General features: G+C 43.7%; 1 protein-coding gene across 1 annotated transcript; it reads right to left on the bottom strand.

Annotated features, from left to right (window-relative positions):
• Positions 1-12025: 12025 nt before the first annotated feature.
• LOC101686163 (ATP synthase subunit alpha, mitochondrial-like) lies at positions 12026-13845 on the bottom strand. The gene is given in 2 exon segments (XM_045072112.1): positions 12026-13061; positions 13063-13845. Coding segments are annotated over 2 exon segments (1659 nt in total). The 5' UTR covers positions 13827-13845; the 3' UTR covers positions 12026-12166.
• Positions 13846-17954: the final 4109 nt, after the last annotated feature.

Below are 17954 nucleotides of genomic sequence, written 5' to 3'. Positions count from 1 at the left end.
ACTTAGTCTTAGCCAGACTCCCAGCCAGTGGCCAGCACTAACCTGGAAACCATGAGGTTGACCCATGGGCAACAGGGGAGGAGCCACAGGTGATGCTGAGTAGAGCATAGTAGAGCCTTCCCTACTGAGCTCTGTCTATGTTGCAGATGCACAAGCAAAATGTGCTTTTGTTTTAAGCCTCTTGGGATGGCTACTTTTATGTGTCAACTTGACTGGGATAAGGGATTTCCAGAGAGCTTATAAAATGTTATTTCTCAGTATGTCTATGAAGGTGTTTCTAGAAGACACTAACATTGGGGTCATAAAGAAGATCACCCTCTTCCTTTGCAAGCTGAATCTCTGCATAGGTCAGGGAGCTCTGTTTCCTAAAAGAAAGAGCTTCCTTAGCAGACTCTGTATTTAACCAGTTACCATCCTCAGCAGCCACAGCCTTCTGGCTAGGATGGATAGGACTGTTGGCTACTGGGAAATATTAAGCAACTGACCAACTGACAAAGAATTGATTCCTATATCACATCCCTTCTACAAGCTTGCAAAATGGCTGTGTGGCAGACATTTCCGCCTTTGGGTCACCAGCATCACAGAAGCTTGTTAATATTGACTTTCATCTAATTATTTCAGTATTCAGTTGGCAGTATTGTTCTTTTTCATTTTTATTTCCCTTGTTACCTTATACCCTAAGGGAACGCTAATTGATAGAAAGGTCCAGGCTCTCCCAGACTCAAAGTACATATACTCCTTCCTCCTCCCCCACCACATGTATTTTATAAGAATTAATAGCAGGTTTGTGACTTAAACTTTTCATGCCTCACTGACCTTATCTTAAAATAGGCATAATCCTACTAACTCAGTTGCTCCCTCTGTAGAGTAATTGTGAGGGACAGAGGGAGTTCTCTGGCTGAGTGTACTGCCTGGGCACTCGGGCAGTATTTAATAAAGGGTGGTTGTAAATAATCATCACCCCATGTGTATGTAGGGAGATGCTACTGAAGTCTCCCAGATCCATCAGAGGACTCCAAAGTTTCAGAATTGTGCTTGGTAGATTGCATCACACCTGTCCGGGTCCATCTCATCATGGTTTTCTCATGGAGGGCTGCTAATCTTCAGCAAGATTAGTCCCAAACTCAAAACCCCACAACCCCAAGACGGGCACTATTTTCTCCACTTGGATCTCTCCATCTTGCTGCGAGCACTCCAATGCATTCAAGTGATAGTTCAGCTTCATAACTGGAGTCTGAACCAGACCTCCTTGTCTCAAGCTACAGCCTCTTTCTTGGGACTTCATTTATATCAGGCTGTGGCCCAGGCTGCAACTGCCTCTTCATTCCCAGAATCACTGATTCATTCCCCCCGAGTAGAGGAATTGGAAATTTTTCTCTATAACTACTACCACTACTACTACTACTGCTACTACTACTACTACTACTACTACTACTACTACTATTAATAATAATAATAATAATAATAATAAAGTAAAATGGCGGCTGAGACCAAATGCTTATTGCATACTGGGCACTCCGCTAAGGGATTCACGTGTATAATATCCTATACTCCTCACAGAATTCTTTTTTTTTTTTTTAAAGATTTTATTTATTTATTTGACAGAGAGAGATCACAAGAAGATGGAGAGGCAGTCAGAGAGAGAGAGAAAGGGAAGCAGGCTCCCTGCTGAGCAGAGAGCCTGATGCGGGACTCGATCCCAGGACCCTGAGATCATGACCTGAGCCGAAGGCAGCAGCTTAACCCACTGAACCACCCAGGCGCCCCTACTCCTCACAGAATTCTTGAGGTAGGTTTTACTCCTATCCCCATTTCATAGTTGAGAAAAATAAGGACCTGAGAGATTCATTAAGTCTCATATCTAGATAAAGACTTTTATAAACCCTCCAACAGGTGGGTCGTCTCCTTTTAATGTTGACATTTAGGGATCTAGGGTGGTCAAAGGTTTGTTATAAAGGGTAATGAAGGCCCCATTCTGAAACATAACCTTCTTTCAAAGAGAATGGTCCCATTAGCCATTAACTTTATATAGCAGGATTTCTATGCCACAAACTATTAACACTTGAGGACAGATAATTATCTGTGGAGGAGGTGTGTCTTGTGCATTGCAGGATGTTAAGCAGCCAGTAGCCTCTTCTCCCCTCCTCCCAAGTTGAGACAACCCAAAACATCTCCAGACATTAATGAAAGTCTTCTGGTGAGGGACACAGTTCCCCGTGGTTGAGCACCACTGCTCTAAAGCACAGAATAATCCCAGAAATCACCTGTCAAATGGAGCTGAATGTGGATCAGGTTCATTTTTGGCAGATATAAAGGTCACAGGGAAAGTCTAAGGCACAAGATTTTGTTCGGCAAGATTAGGATCTCTAGTAGAGTGTGAGGCATGAAGGTAAAAAGCTATCAGCTTAGGCCGGGTTGGTTGCGGGGGGCTGCCCTTAGGAATAAGAGCCGTAAGAGAGTGAACATAAGACACAGGGGGCAGAACAACAGAGGCCCCCGTGCTATCATGGCGGCTGTGGAGCTAGGATGCCCCCTCGGAACTGTCCCCAATTGACACTCAGGGATTGGACATTTGCACCCCTCTGCTGACCCTTTACTGGATGGATGCTGCCGCTTAAGGAAATATAACAAGGGCAAGTCCACCGCAGAGACAAAGTTATGAGTCCCCAGAAGCCCAAACTCTTGATCGCTGGGAGAATTAATGCCTTGGTCCTAAAAAAAAGAGGTCTCAGGGCAAAACACAGCAGTCACTGTAGGCAACAAATTGCATTTACAGCTTGGGATAGATGTGTAATGGAATTTCGTGGATTTCCTCATTACAAAACACTATACCACGTAGGCATCATTCTTCCCATTTTCCAGGTGAGGACACTGAGGGTATTTTTGGAGACAAGTTACTAAAAACCCAATCCAAACTAGCTTAAGCAAAAGAAATTAATTTAACAGTTCTTGAAACTGAGAGATTCAAAGCCACCCAGAGAGTTGGCTTCTAGTCCAGTTAGCGACAAGGCTCAAAGGATGACACCGGGACTGTGTCTCGGGCGGCTGGGCAGTCCTCTGTGTTGGTTTCATTTACGGGTCCTACCTCACTGCTCACAAGTGATCTAGGCTTGGTCCTTTCAGTGTGCTTCCCTCCAAACTCAATAAAAAGATATGGAATAGATTCCCTTGACTCTGACTGGCCAGACTCTGTCATGTGTCCATCTCGAACAAAATCGCTGAAGCCAGGAGAATGGTGTGAAGCCAAGTTCGCCGTGTGGCTCAGGTCACATAATTCACATCTGAATCCAGGAACAGAGTCCCCTTCATTAGAACGACCTGGGTTGAGGGTGGAAGAGAGGTAGCTATCTCCTGCCCCTAAAAAACTGTTACCTTAACAATCGCTAACAATCTCAAGAAGGAGGAAAGGATGCTTGGCAGCAAATACACCACGTGTCCACCACCAAGCCTCTGGCAAGCGGGTCATCTACCCCAAGGTTACAAGCCTGTAAGAGGAGAGCCAGGTTCAAGCCCATGACTGTCTGAATCCACAAATGGTTCTCTTTCCCCTCTGTCTCTCAAAAGAGCATAAGAAGACACAGAGATGATTTAGGCTAAGAGCCAACTACAGCTCATGGGTCAAATGTGTCCCATTGCCTTTTTTTTAAATAAATAGTTTTATTGAAACAGAGGCAAACGCATTTATGAATGCACTCTTTATGATGGCTTTCATATGGCTGCAGAGTTGCCTGGTAATAAACAAGGACTGCATGACCCAAAAGCCTAAATGATTCACCATCTGACCCTTGACTGTAAAAGTTTACCACCTCCTTTAGTCAAAGAGTGGATCTCTACTGATATTGTCCAGTGGCTGCCCTGCTGGATGGAACCAAGGGGGCAGCAAGATGTCAGGCTTGTCTTATTTCACTCATCCTTCCACCCCCACACGGGGAATCTTGGGTCACCAGCCATGGTTCCTACTTTCCTCCCTATTCCCTTAACACCAGGTTCATTTGCCTCCACCAGAAGAGTTCCTCAACTAAAGAGTGAAAACAATCCAGAAAGGAAGACTTGCACACAAATTGCATGTGTGAATGAAGAAAAGTTCATCATTACTAGCTATCGGGGAGATTCAAATCAAAACTACATTGAGATACCACCTTACACCATTTAGAATGGCCAAAATTAACAAGACAGGAAACAACGTGTGCTGGAGAGGATGTGGAGAACGGGGAACCCTCTTACACTGTTGGTGGAAATGCAAGTTGGTGCAGCCACTTTGAAGAACAGTGTGGAGCTTCCTTAAAAAATTAAAAATAGAGATTACCTATGACCCTGCAATTGTACTACTGGGTATTTACTGGTAAGATACTGATGTATCTTACAGATTGGGGTACAGAAGGGCCATCTGTACCCCAATGTTCATAGCATCAATGGCCATAATCGCCAAGCCATGGAATGAACCAAGATGCCCTTCAATGGACGAATGGATAAAGAAGATGGGGTTCATAAATACAATGGAATATTACTCAACCATCAGAAAGGATACTTTTGTATGAACATGGACTGGACTGGAGGAGATTATGTTGAGTGAAATAGGTCAGGCAGAAAGAGTCAATTATTAGATGGTTTCACTTACTTGTGGAGCATAAGGAATAACATGGAGGACATGGGGAGATGGAGAGGAGAAGTGAGTTGGGGGAAATTGGACGGGGAGACGAACCATGGGAGACTGTGGACTCTGAGGAACTAACTGAGGGTTTTTTTGTGTGTTTGTTTGTTTGTTTGTTTTTTTAAAGATTTTATTTATTTATTTGTCAAAGAGAGAGCAAGAGCGAGCACAGGCAGACAGAGTGGAAGGCAGAGTCAGAGGGAGAAGCAGGCTCCCTGCGGAGCACGGAGCCTGATGTGGGACTCGATCCTAGGACGCCGGGATCATGACCTGAGCCGAAGGCAGCTGCTTAACCAACTGAGCCACCCAGGCGTCCCCTAACTGAGGGTTTTGGAGGGGAGAGGGATAGGATGTTGGGTGAGCCTGGTGGTGGGTATTAAGGAGGGCACGTATTGCATGGAGCACTGGGTGTGGTGCATAAACAATGAATTCTGGAACACTGAAAAGAAATTTTAAAAAATACAAATTTCTAAAAAATTACATGTGTGAATGCTCCTGAAATTCGCCAGTTACACACATTGCTATTCTTGAGGTGTTTTATCTCCCTTCGAAAGGACTGAGGAACTTAATGGCAACTAATATCACAACAAGACCCATCTCAGTCCCGCCACAGACCGAGAGGGTTTTATTCTCCCTGCTCCTCTGTCAGATTTTAAATGGATGTGGTTTCATCCCCCTTCTCATCTAATATTGGAACATATCAATCTACAGTGATATCTCATTTTTAAATGATATTCTTGTATTTTAAGAGGTCTTTTCAAGGGGGAAAATAGCTCCACTCAAAAGAAAGCTCCTGGCTGGAAAGCAAACGTATTTATCTCCAACAATTCAACAAATATTTACTGGGTACTGGGCGCAGATTCCTGGTGCCCAGTCCAGAGAGGGGACATCACTTGTTTAGAGTCATGTAGCCAAGTTAGAGTCAGAGCACCTGTGTGTTTCCTTTCTTCTGAATGCTGCTGGATACTTTCCATTCCCTGGAGGTGAGGCACAGACTGGCTGGAACTAGAATCCCTCTCTGTGCTCTGCTGAAGTATCATGCCCTAGAGAATAAAAAAATGCCAGCTCTGGCCATTCTCCGGTATGAATCTCTCAGTATTCACCCATTGCTTCTGGAAGGAAATTACTCACTGGACCATCACTGCAAGCATGTACTTGGTCTAGGCCTTTGTGACCTGTTTGGCCTATTCTTTCAATGGACTTCTCCTCTCCAGCCACACGCATCATGTACTTTGCCTGCACTGTTCCCAGTTCCCCACCATCACAGGGTCTACGCATTTATGCGCGCGCCAATCATCTATCTCACCCTACCAGTCACTGTGCACTCAGTGCTGTGCACTGACTTTCTCTCCTCTACAGATCAGTTTAAATGTCCTGTCCTCAAGGTATCTGCCCTCAACCCCTGACTTCTCAGACCAAGGACAGTTCCTACTGAAACTCTCATAGCTTCCTGTACTATTTATTTATCATACTGATCGCACTTGTGATTATTTACCTAAAGAGAGCCTCTCCCATTTCCATTTCCTGAAAGCAGGAACTGAGCTAGCCTTTTTGTTCATTTCCATAGAGCTAGCTCCTAGAACAGTGCCTGGCAGCTAACAGGTGCTCAGTATTCATGCATTAATTAACTAGCCAATATGGCCTCCAGGCTCTGCGACAGAGGAGAACAGTAGATGCTTTTATCATAATGGACAATGGAACTAGAAGATGGTCTTTCTGCCCTCCTCAATGGCGAGATTTTCAAAAGGCTTGCTTAATCCCACAACCTCCTTAAAGCCTCTGGATTTTGTGGTTGGTAGCCAATAAACTAGGTCCCTAATACCTCACACTTCATTCCCAGGCTTATTCTTGAACCTCTTCTCTTGACCCTCCTGATGTCTCAAACTAGCTTCTGACCTCTGAGACCATCCTTCTCTGGCTTAATTTCTCCAACAAATAGACTTCCCTTGAAACAGCTTGGCTTTTCCCCACCCTCAAAACTGTGCAGAGACCATCATCCTTTTTAGCTGAAGATGCGCCTTGTCCAAATGCTGAGACCAATTTGGTACCCAAGAAATGCAGCTGTAAGGATATTCTAGCCTAGTTCCCATCCTCCGAGTTTTCCAAGCCCTCTGCTCCCTCTACCGCAAGCTTTACACATGGTTTTTCTACTGCCTGGAGCGTTCTTCTTCTTCCCCTGTTCACTTGGTTAACTCATGACCATACTTAAGGCTTTAATAGAAATGCTGCTCTGACTCGTAAGGCCAGGTCAGGCCTCCCTGTTATATCCTCTTTTAACACCATAAAATTGTACTTGTAAAAAAAACACCCGGACCAGTTTAAAAGGGTACACCTGTGAGATTATTCTCATCAATGCTTATCCATTCGAGACTGTAAACTCCCAAAAGGTTGGACTCATGTCTCCTTTTTTCATTCCTTATTACAACCTCAAAGTCTGGCACAGAGTAATGGTTTAAAAGATTGGTTGACGGAATGAAGAAATTATCAGAGTTGGGTACATTCTCGGGGCGCCTGGGTGGCTCAGTCAGTTAAGCAGCTGCCTACGGCTCAGGTCATGATCCCGGGGGCCTGGGATCAAGCCCTGAGTCAGGGTCCCTGCTTGGTGGGGAGCTTGCTTCTCCCTCTTCCCCTCCTTGCTTGTGCTTTCTCCCTTTCTCTGTCAAATAAATAAATAAGAATCTTAAAAAAAAAAAAAAAAGAACCGCATAACTCAACTGCAGTTGAGCCCTTTCCTCCTTTTCTAAGGAAATGGACTAGGAAGCATGGAGGGTCTCTTAGAACTTTCCTGAAACATGTTCTACAGGAGGGAGGGCAAATAATGAGCATAGACCCCCTCACTTATTATCTGTGAGCTAGAGCAAGCTACTTATTTGCTTTGTTCCTCATTCTCTACCTTTCTAAAATAATTACTAGAACATTAATGCCTCCAATGATACACTTGTTCGTTCACTCAATAAAGAGCATTTCTCAAAGTGAAGTCCTAGGAGCAAATGCCCGGGGCCCATCTGAGCTACTTAACGATGCAGATTCCTAGCTCCTCCGTGAAGATTATAGGTGATACTGACACCCCTCTAAGTTGAGAACCAATGGGCATAGTGAGTTGTGATGTTTGAACACCGTATATAAAGCAGTCCTGAATCTGCTTTGCAGCACAGAGCCTGCCACCTGCTCAGAGCCACACACCAGTCCATCTTTCCAGCTACTTCTCCATCCACCTACCTAACCCCCTACCTTCCTCCACCTTTTCTAATGTAGTACTTCCATTTCTTCCTCTAATTCCATTCTATTCTTTTTTATTTGCCTTCCCCATTTTATCCTAAATATCTTGTTCTTCCCCCAAATTAGTAGGAGGTCCCATCCCTGTCTCAAGCGATGAGAGAACTCTAGGAAATTCAGAAGACGAAGGCGTGGTCTTCAAGAAGCTCCTAGCGGAGAGAAGAGACCTGGGTTTCTGCCTCTATATAAAGGTTCGTGAACACATCGTGGCCCCTGGACTTCAATTTGTGCAGGATGCTTCTCCTCTCTTTCCTTGTCCTGTCCCATGAAGCCCGGTTCCACGTTCACCCAAACGACTCTGCCTCTGCTTCTCAAACCTTCCCCATCCCATGCTCCTTTGTCGCACAGTCACTCATTCGATGCATCCCACCTGTGTATTCAGAACTTTTTCCTCCTCAGGGTAATCACAGGACAAGATTAATTATGCTAATCAGCCTCTATGGGCTGACACAATTAACCAGAGTATGAGATAGCCCCAGAAATCTGTACAGGGGCTACCTACCTGCTGGGTTTAATTTTACCATTCAGCACAGTAATTAAGGTGGGGGGGTGTTCTTTTCAACTAAAAAGCACATAGTTCCATCCTCCAATGGAAGGTACAGGTGTTCCAGGGACTATCTGGCTATCTTATGCCCCCTCTTGGGACCTGTCACTGGACATCTCTTTCTTTGGGTTAGGTGCCAGCACTGTAGCCATTTTTTTTTTCCTTGTTGGAGGTACAAAATGAGCTACTCATGTTTTGATACATTTTAAAATCCTTTTCCTTCCCCTATCCCCTCTTCTATACCTTTAATTTTTTAAAGATATTTTTCTTTAAAAATTTAAAAAGTTGTAAAAATTGCATATCAGACATCCCTAACATGTGTTCTAAGGAGTACTAATTTTGCAAGTCACCTTGGGGACAAAAGTTGACAACCCAAGTTTGAGAAGCTCTACTTTGTATACACTCCTCTCTTCAGGAGTCACAACAAACATTTTTGTATTAAAGTTCTGAAACTCCTATTTCAGAAAACATTTTTAACTAGTTAACCCAAAGTTTTCTAATTTATATGGCCACAGGTTTTAGTTTGCCGTCCCCTCCAAAAAAGGTGACCCTAAGACAAAGACTTGAGTACAGTTTGCTTATTGAGAGAGTTCAGAAACCAGAAGTGAGAGTAGGAGAAACGAGGCAGGAGAAGCAAGCAAGCCAGGGGCACCTGGGTGGCTCAGTCAGTTAAGCGTCTGCCTTTGGCTCAGGTCATGATCCCAGGGTTCTGGGATTGGGCCCTGCAAGGGTCTCCCTGCTCCTTGGGATTCTGCTTCTCCCTCTCCCCCTGCTGTGCTCACTCTCTGCCAAATAAATAAATAAATCCCCCCCCCAAAAAAAAAGAAAAGAAAAGAAAGAAAGCCAGTCAAGACTGTATTCATGAACTTGTTATTGCTACCAACAACTGGAGTTTAGGCTTGCTGGAGCACCCAATAAAGATTCATGTAAAATGCATTGCAGAATGGTCCTGCTGGAGTATAGAAAAGCTGAGACATGTATCCACTGACTCACTCACTTATTGTTTGAGAGTTCCCTAAGGGACTACCTTCATATACTTCTGGGTTGACCAGTTGATAAGCCTTCCCCAGCTTTGGGAAAAGGAAAATGGAGAGACACCATGTGGGACACTGCCAGTGGGTGATGGAACTGTTCACCACAGCAGTGCTGAAATCAAGAGGGCTAATGGGGTGTGGCATGGTCATCACAGCACCTGCTATACCATATCATCTTAAAAAGAATTAGAATTCTAAGTTATTAATATCCCAAACACTTACATTCTATGTACATAATCTAGTAAACACATCTCAGAAATTATTAGTGCTTGTCTATGCCACCCCCCCACCCCCCCACCCAGAAATATAAAAGACTATGTTTCCAGCCCCTTTGCAGTGATTAATGCTGGTTAATATACTAAGAATACAGTTGTGTGTACCACTTCCAAGCTGAGGCAGTGATAGCCTCTTTTGAACTCCATTTCTCTCTATACCTCCTCGATTCCTGCATGGCCTTGTAATGCCTTGGAACGGCCCCAGTGAGCCGAATGACCTCACTGGATTTTGGGTGATGAAGTCAGCTTTCATCCACTGATCCCTTGGAATGTAGGGCTTTGTTTTCAAAGCAAAGCCTAGCCTACCCTGAAAAACCCAACAGCTTTAGAGAATCCAGTCACAGAGAAGCAACAGGGTCACTGTAATTTCTAGGATATTCCTTACACAGGGTACAGAATATAGGTCAGCTAGTGTTATAGCAAAGAACAAGGAGAGGATAAAGAAAGGCTGAATTGTTGTCCGTGTTTCTTTCGTGTAATTAAGAGGAAATCCCAAAGACATGAAGAAAAGCTTGGTGAGTAACCAGAGCACTGCATAAAAGTGTATTCTTTCTGCAGAATAGAGTTGGCCAAGAGGGGCATTTTCAACTTGACTGGAGTAGATAGGGACCAGACTCTTCCAAAGCAAAAGAAATCTTCTATGTCATGTTCCTGAGTCTTTACATGGGCTCATTGCTCAATGAAACATATTCTTGCTGGTCCAAAGAACTGAACAATTCTGGCAATGTATTCTACTCTTGCTTATTACAATTCACTTAACTATATTTACTTAAAACTAGCTCTGAAACCTTGGCACTATAACCCTCGTTCAAGTATTTTTCTGCCCCCTCCCCTTTGGGGAATCCAATTATACATATATTGCATGGCTTGAATTCATCCTAGAGCTCACTGATTCTCTGTTAATATTTTTAAATTCTCTTTTCTCTTTTTATTTCATTTTGGATAGTTTCTATTGTTGTCTTCAAGTCCACTAATCTTTTCTTCTGTCATATCTAATCTCCTGTTAACCCCATCTAGTGTTTTTTTATCTCACACATTGTAATTTTCATCTCAAGAATGTCAGTTTGAGTCTTTTTATATATTCCATATACCTAATTACATTTAGAATATTTTGAATATAGTTATTATAACTTTTTAAACATTCTTATACATTAATTCTAGTATCTGTGTCAGTTCTGAATCAGCTTTGTTTAATTAATTATTCTCATGACAGGTCATATTTTCTTGCTTGTTAATTTTTTTTTTTAAAGATTTATTTATTTGGGAGGGAGAGAGTGAGCAAGTGCAGGGAGGGGCAGAGGGAGAAGACAGAATCCTAAAGCAGACACCTTGCTGAGCATGAAGCCCAACATGGGCTCCATCTCAGAACCCTGAGATCAAGACCTGAGCTGAAATCAAGGGTCAGCCACCTAACCAACTGAGCCACCCGGACACCCTCCTGTCTGTTCATTTTTTTTTTTTTTGACTGGATACCAGGCATTGTGAGTTATGCCTTTTTGGGTGCTGAATATATTTGTATTCCTATAAGTGTTCTTGAACCTTGTTACAGGACACAGTTAAATTCCTTGGAAAAGTTTCATCTTTCAGATCTTGCTTTTTATCTATTAGTCAGGACCAAAGCCCAGCTTTGGGCTAACTGCTCACCATTATGAGGCAGGACCCTTCTGTGTGCTCATCTCAATGCCTCCTAAATCAGAAGCTTTCCAGTGTGGCTGCTAGGAAAAGGCTCTACTCTCAGTCCTGTGACAGCAGTAACCATGGCTACCATAATCTTTTTGGGTGGTTCCTTCTCTCACATCGGATAGTTTCTTCACACGCATGTGTTAATCAGTGTTCAGCCGAACATTCAAGGGGTACTCTATTCAGATCTTGCTATGAAAGAAAAAAGCCTTACCTGCTTAAATGACTGTTTTTCTTGGTTTCTGTTAGTTGCACCTAAGCATAACCCTGACTGATGACCCCATTCCTTCCCTCCATAGGTAACAGTTTCGGTCTGTACAGTTATCCAAACATATAAAATAAAAGCAAGTGAATACTGCTTAGAGAACTTCCCCCACCCCAATCTGTAATAGGTTTGAGAGAACTGACGTGGAAGTAGAAATAGAAAGGTGGGAATTTTTAATTTAAAACAAAGTAATAAATAATTACATAACAACATTTATTTCATACGATTTATGAGTCAGGCACTGGGCTAAGTGCTTTACATAAATTATCTCATTTAATCTTTTTTTTTTTTTTTCCCACCAACCGATACGGAACCTTTATTTTTTTTTAAGGTCATTTCTGTACATCTGACGTATGGGAGTAATCCTTTTACAAATGGAACTGATTACCAGAATCAACGACAACAAAACCGAACTGGTATTTCATGTGAATCCACAGCAGTTTAAGCTTCAAATCCAGCCAAGAAGTTTGTTACAATTTCTTTCAGCTTAGCATCTGACTGTTCTGAGATCTTTCCATCAGTCCTAATATTGCCCAACAGGGCCTGGTGCTGGCTGATAACATGAGCCAGGAAAGCGTGCTCAAACTTTGTGATCTTGCTGGGCTCCAATTTATCAAGATACCCTCTTACACCAGCATAAATAATAGGCACTTGTTCTTCAATTGCCATGGGAGAATACTGTCCTTGCTTCAGCAACTCAGTCAATCGCACACCACGACTCAAGAGCTGTTGAGTGGCAGCATCAAGGTCAGAACCGAACTGGGCAAAAGCAGCAACCTCACGATACTGAGCCAATTCCAGCTTCATGGTACCTGCCACCTGCTTCATGGCCCTGGTTTGGGCAGCAGATCCAACACGGGACACAGACAAACCAACGTTAATGGCAGGGCGGATACCTTTGTAGAACAATTCTGTTTCCAAGAAGATCTGTCCGTCAGTGATAGAAATGACATTTGTTGGAATGTAAGCAGACACATCACCAGCTTGCGTTTCTATGACTGGTAAAGCAGTCAAGGAGCCACCACCAAAAGAATCGTTCATTTTGGCTGCTCTCTCTAGGAGACGGGAATGTAGGTAGAACACATCACCAGGATAGGCCTCACGACCAGGAGGCCAGCGGAGCAGCAGAGACATCTGACGATAGGCAACAGCCTGTTTGGATAAGTCATCGTAGATGATCAAAGCATGTTTGCCATTATCTCTAAAATATTCTCCCATAGAACAGCCAGAATAAGGAGCCAGGTACTGAAGTGGAGCAGCATCAAAAGCAGCAGCCGAAACCACAATGGTGTACTTCATGGCATCTGCATCTGTGAGTCTCTTCACCAACTGGGCAAGTGGATCTCTTCTGACCAATAGCAACGTAGATACAGTATAGCTTCTTCTTTTCATCAGTTCCATCATTGAAACGTTTCTGGTTAATGATGGTGTCAATAGCAATTGATGTTTTACCAGTCTGTCGGTCACCAATAATCAGCTCACGCTGACCCCGACCAATTGGCACCAAGCTATCCACAGCCTTAATGCCAGTCTGCATGGGTTCGCACACAGAGATTCGAGGAATGATCCCGGGGGCTTTCAGGCCAACTCGCCTACGGGTCTTGGAACCAACTGGACCCTTTCCATCAATGGCATTACCAAGGGCATCCACAGCACGGCCCAATAGCTCTTCGCCAACTGGAACGTCCACAATGGCTCCTGTTCTCTTCACAATATCTCCTTCCTTAATTAGTTTATCATTTCCAAACACGACAACACCAACGTTGTCGGGTTCCAAGTTCAGAGACATACCCTTTAAACCTGAAGAAAACTCTACCATTTCTTCTGCCTGAACATTTCTTAGCCCATGTACACGGGCAATACCATCACCAATGCTCAGACCACGTCCAGTCTCTTCAAGGTCAACAGAGGTATTGGCTCCAAGAATACGTTCTTCAAGGATAGAGGACACTTCAGCAGTGCCAGTCTTCTGAAGACGAGTGTTAGAGGCATGGAGGTTGCTTGCAGCAATGAAGGAGGATCCCAAAACATTTTTGGAGACCAGCCCGGCCCGTCGAGGAAGGGCAAGGGCCACGGCCGCGGCGACGCGCACAGACAGCATCTTTACAGGTTCTCCTCGAGTGGCTCCTCCGCAGCCGCAGCCTCCGGACTGACTGGGCTCTCATTTAATCTTTGAAACTACACTAAGATGTAGAGATTGACAGATATATTTAACAAATATTGATGGGTTCTTAGGTTTGTGGATTATTAGAACTGTTCTAGATATGGTGGACACTGCCATGAATTCTACAAGGTATGGCCTTTCCATGAAATTACATTCTGGCAAAGGAGACAGACAATATTAAATAAGTAAATAAAATTAAAATACAAGACTATGAACGAATCTCCAAAGATCAGGAAAACATATGACGTGATAAAGACAGAACTTGTAGGTTACTCTAGAGCAGGTCATTGTGGAAGGAGTGGTGTATCTAAGGCCAATTTTAATTGAAATCTGAAATACAAGTGTGAGACAGTCTTGTGCAAATCAGTGCATTCCAGACAGATTACAACTAATACAAATGTTTTTTTAAAAAATATTTTATTTATTCGACAGAGAGAGAGATCACAAGTAGGCAGAGAGGCAGGCAGAGAGAGAGAGGAGGAAGCAGGCTCCCCGCTGAGCAGAAAGCCCGATGCAGGGCTCGATCCCAGGACCCTGGGATCATGACCTGAGCCGAAGGCAGAGGCTTTAACCCTCTGAGCCACCCAGGTACCCCAAATGTCTTTTTTTTTTTTTTTAAGATTTTATTTATTTATTTGATAGGCAGAGATCACAAGTAGGCAGAGGCAGGCGGGGCGGGGTGGGGGGGGGGGAAGCAGGCTCCCTGCTGCGCAAAGAGCCCAATGTGGGGCTCGATCCTAGGACCCCTGGATCATGACCTGAGACGAAGGCAGAGGCTTAACCCACTGAGCCACCCAGGCGCCCCATGCAAATGTCTTAAGTTGAGAGCAAGCATCTTGGGTTCAAAGAAGAGCAGCAGCTAATGAAACAAAACAAAGGGGGCAGTGTGCAAAGCCAGAGGAGGTAAGGCTGGAGGTTGGGAGGGACAGTCATGAAAGTCAAGAACAACTTAGCAAACCAAGGTCAGGAGTTTTTATTCCACTCCAGCTGCAATGGTAGTTAACGGCAGGGTTTTAAGCAAGGGAGTGTTGTGGCTTGATTTCGATTTCACAAACTTCATCTGGATACTCCTTAGTGAATACGTTATGGGGGGTGAAGACGAATAAGGAAGTGAATTAGGAAGCTCTGCAGCCATCTAGAGGATGGAAAGACTCAGCTTGGATATGGTGATAGTAGAGATGAAGGATGGAGACGACACGGAACTGTGTCTCGGAGTTCTCAGAATTCGCACACGGATTGGCTAGGAGCTATGAGAGAGAAGAACCAAGAAGAGCTCTTGGGATTCTGGCTAAGGCATTAGAGAGAGAGAGAGATTATAGATGACAGTAATTATATGACTTGCCAAAGGTCATACAGCTAGCCCATAACATTTATTTATAGTGTATTTATTTATTCATTCAACAAATATGTGTGAGCTACAGCAGAACTGTGAGTGGTCAAACAGTCACGGTCCCTCATGGAATTCACGGTTGCAGGGGAGGAATGAGTGTATAAATAATTACACACACTTGTCCAGACAGACAGAGAATATTTAAGTTCATTATTAACGTGCTTAAAAGAATCTGAAGTTCAAACTCAATCTCTAAAACCCAAAGCTCATGCTATCCGTCATGCCATGGTGGGCTGAATTTCTCAGGGTTTGAAGGAGAAACCCAGTAGTCAGGATTGTTTAAATACCCTGCTGTCCCACTTAGCCCTGTTTTTTCTTCCCTCTGTCCCAAACACCTCTGCATTTTTTCTTTTAATTTTTCTCCCTCTATGTTGTACTGCTGAGTACTGCAGGAGTCTTGGCCAAAACTCCCTGAAGGGCTACCATGTGTCAGGCATGGGCCAGTCATCAGAGAAACAAAAAATGAAGAATAGATCTTCCTTTCCTCGAGAAGCCTACAATCTAGTTGGAAGTAGAATCAGACCTGATTAATTCAATCCAATCTAATTACTGTCAGGATAGAGATAAGCACAGGACACCACTGGATCACAGGAGAGGGTCCTTTACGCAAACTGGAAGAAAGTACTTAGAAAAGCTCTTTTAGGGGAAGTGATAAAAAGAAGAGTTTTGCCTTGCAAAAACAAAAACAAAACAAAAAAACAAAAAAACAGAGAAAAGGAATTTTAAGGCAGACAGGAGTCCAAGTAAAGTAAAATCATTGCAATGACACACAAGTTCCAGGGACTATGACTGTGCTCAGACCACAGGTGGAAACGGGGTGTGGCGGGGGAAGGAATCTGGGTGCCGGTGGGGGAGGGGGTCGGTGGCAGAAGATGAGGGAGAGAAGTCTCAACCCGGCCCTGCAGGAAATTCATTACAAAGCCTCTTTTCGCCACACTCCCTCCTCTCTTTCTCCCTTTTTTTTTTTCCTTTTTCAGAAAAAAAAAGGGTGGGGGGCCTTCCTAATGCAAATTGGAATCTGCCTTTAAAAGACTAGATTTCCTTGTTTTGTTTTTTTTTTCCCCCCATCTTACTTTCTAGGGGCCTGCCACATTCTGATCAAGGATCCTCTTTTGTTTGGGGGACAGAGTCAGTGTTTTCATCTGAAATTCTTTCTGATGGACCATCTTTCTTTCTTCCATCCGGTCCGTTTTTTTAACGAAAAAGGGAAACTGCCGGGGGAACATGTCAGGTTCTTGACAGAATCTACCGTCTGTGTATATTTTAAAACACATAAAAGGGTTCTTGAGTTGAGTAAGGGCATTCCCCTGTTTCCCGGGTTTTCTGTTCCAGGGGCTGTCACCAAAGTTCACCTCCCAGTACCAAGAGTCTGGAGGCTTCTTCTGGGAGTGAAACTAATGTTTAGGGAACTCCCCTGGGACAGGCCCTTGAATGCTTTTGTCTCATGGAGACAAACACATTTCATTCTTCTCCTGAGTGCTCAAATGAGCCTTTTAGCTCTCGAAGACATAGATGCGCACATAGACACACACATACGATGTACATGTGTGTCTATACATGTGCACAGACACCCATGCACACACACATATATTCTCAAGTTCTTTTATTTATTTTCTTTTGTGGAAACATAAACTCTTGCAGGAATCTGGGAATAGAGCCCCATTTAGGATTTAGGGTTTAGGGTTTAGGATTTAGGATTCCCGTCCACCAGGGTTTGAACGAACTTGTACAAGAATTCTGTCTGTTCCTGGCCGACCTGCAGAGCATTTCAGGGAGGGACTCTTAGAGCTATTTCATGTACACATATTGATTTTTACCGTCTTTTGTCCCAATTTTGGAAAATTGCTCAGAGAATATAAAAATACATTCCTTTTTTGGTTCACCGTGGAACCCAAGATGACCTGTAAGAATTCATAAAATGTAACTAGTAGAAAGCTTTTTGAAAAGCCAGGGAGACAGACAGATACATAGACAGAAAGGTAGAAAAGAGGAAGGTAAACTAAAAGAAAAAGATAACATGGAAATATGCAACCCATAACATTATGCAGGAAAATCGGGTTTTTAATTTGCTTTGGAGCTATCTGGAGACCGGAAGATCGGTTCAAATCAGTGCTGTCTTCCCCAAACAAGAGATCACACCCTAGGCTTTGGTCAGAGGGAGTCATGCTACAGCTCTAGACTCGGGGCCAGACTTGGACTGCATAGTTCCCGGATGCACCTGGACCTCGGTGCCTCTGTTCCTGTGTCTATTAAATGCAGGTTCTAAGCTAGATCATTCCTCAAAAGTCCATGGTGGAGGGCTTTATAAATAACTTACTGCTGGTTTAGGGATTCTGACAGACAGATTCCAAAAGTCATCATCCATTTTCTGAAAAGCAACTTTCCAGATACTTAGCCTCCATCTCCCGGCTTGAGCCCTCCCCAGACCTGCGCATCAGAACCATCTGGGAATTTGGGGAGGGGAGGATGTTATAAAAAGGCAGTCTCGCTGGGCTAGACTCTGACCTCCTGAAATGCCCTAGCGGGGGCTTGGGGACAAACACTTATGCTGCTTAGGTGATTCTGATGTCCCCTCAGGGCTGCTGAAGTTTTTGCGTTTCCTACTGCTGCTGTAACAAATTACCATAAACTCACTGGCTTAAGACAACACAAATGTATTATTTTACAGCTCTGAA

Source organism: Mustela putorius, unplaced genomic scaffold, assembly GCF_011764305.1.
Source record: "Mustela putorius furo isolate JIRA1106 unplaced genomic scaffold, ASM1176430v1.1 tig00004007_pilon_pilon_pilon, whole genome shotgun sequence".
NCBI classification, from domain to species: domain Eukaryota; kingdom Metazoa; phylum Chordata; class Mammalia; order Carnivora; family Mustelidae; genus Mustela; species Mustela putorius.
This window is presented reverse-complemented; position numbering and strand designations above follow the sequence as displayed.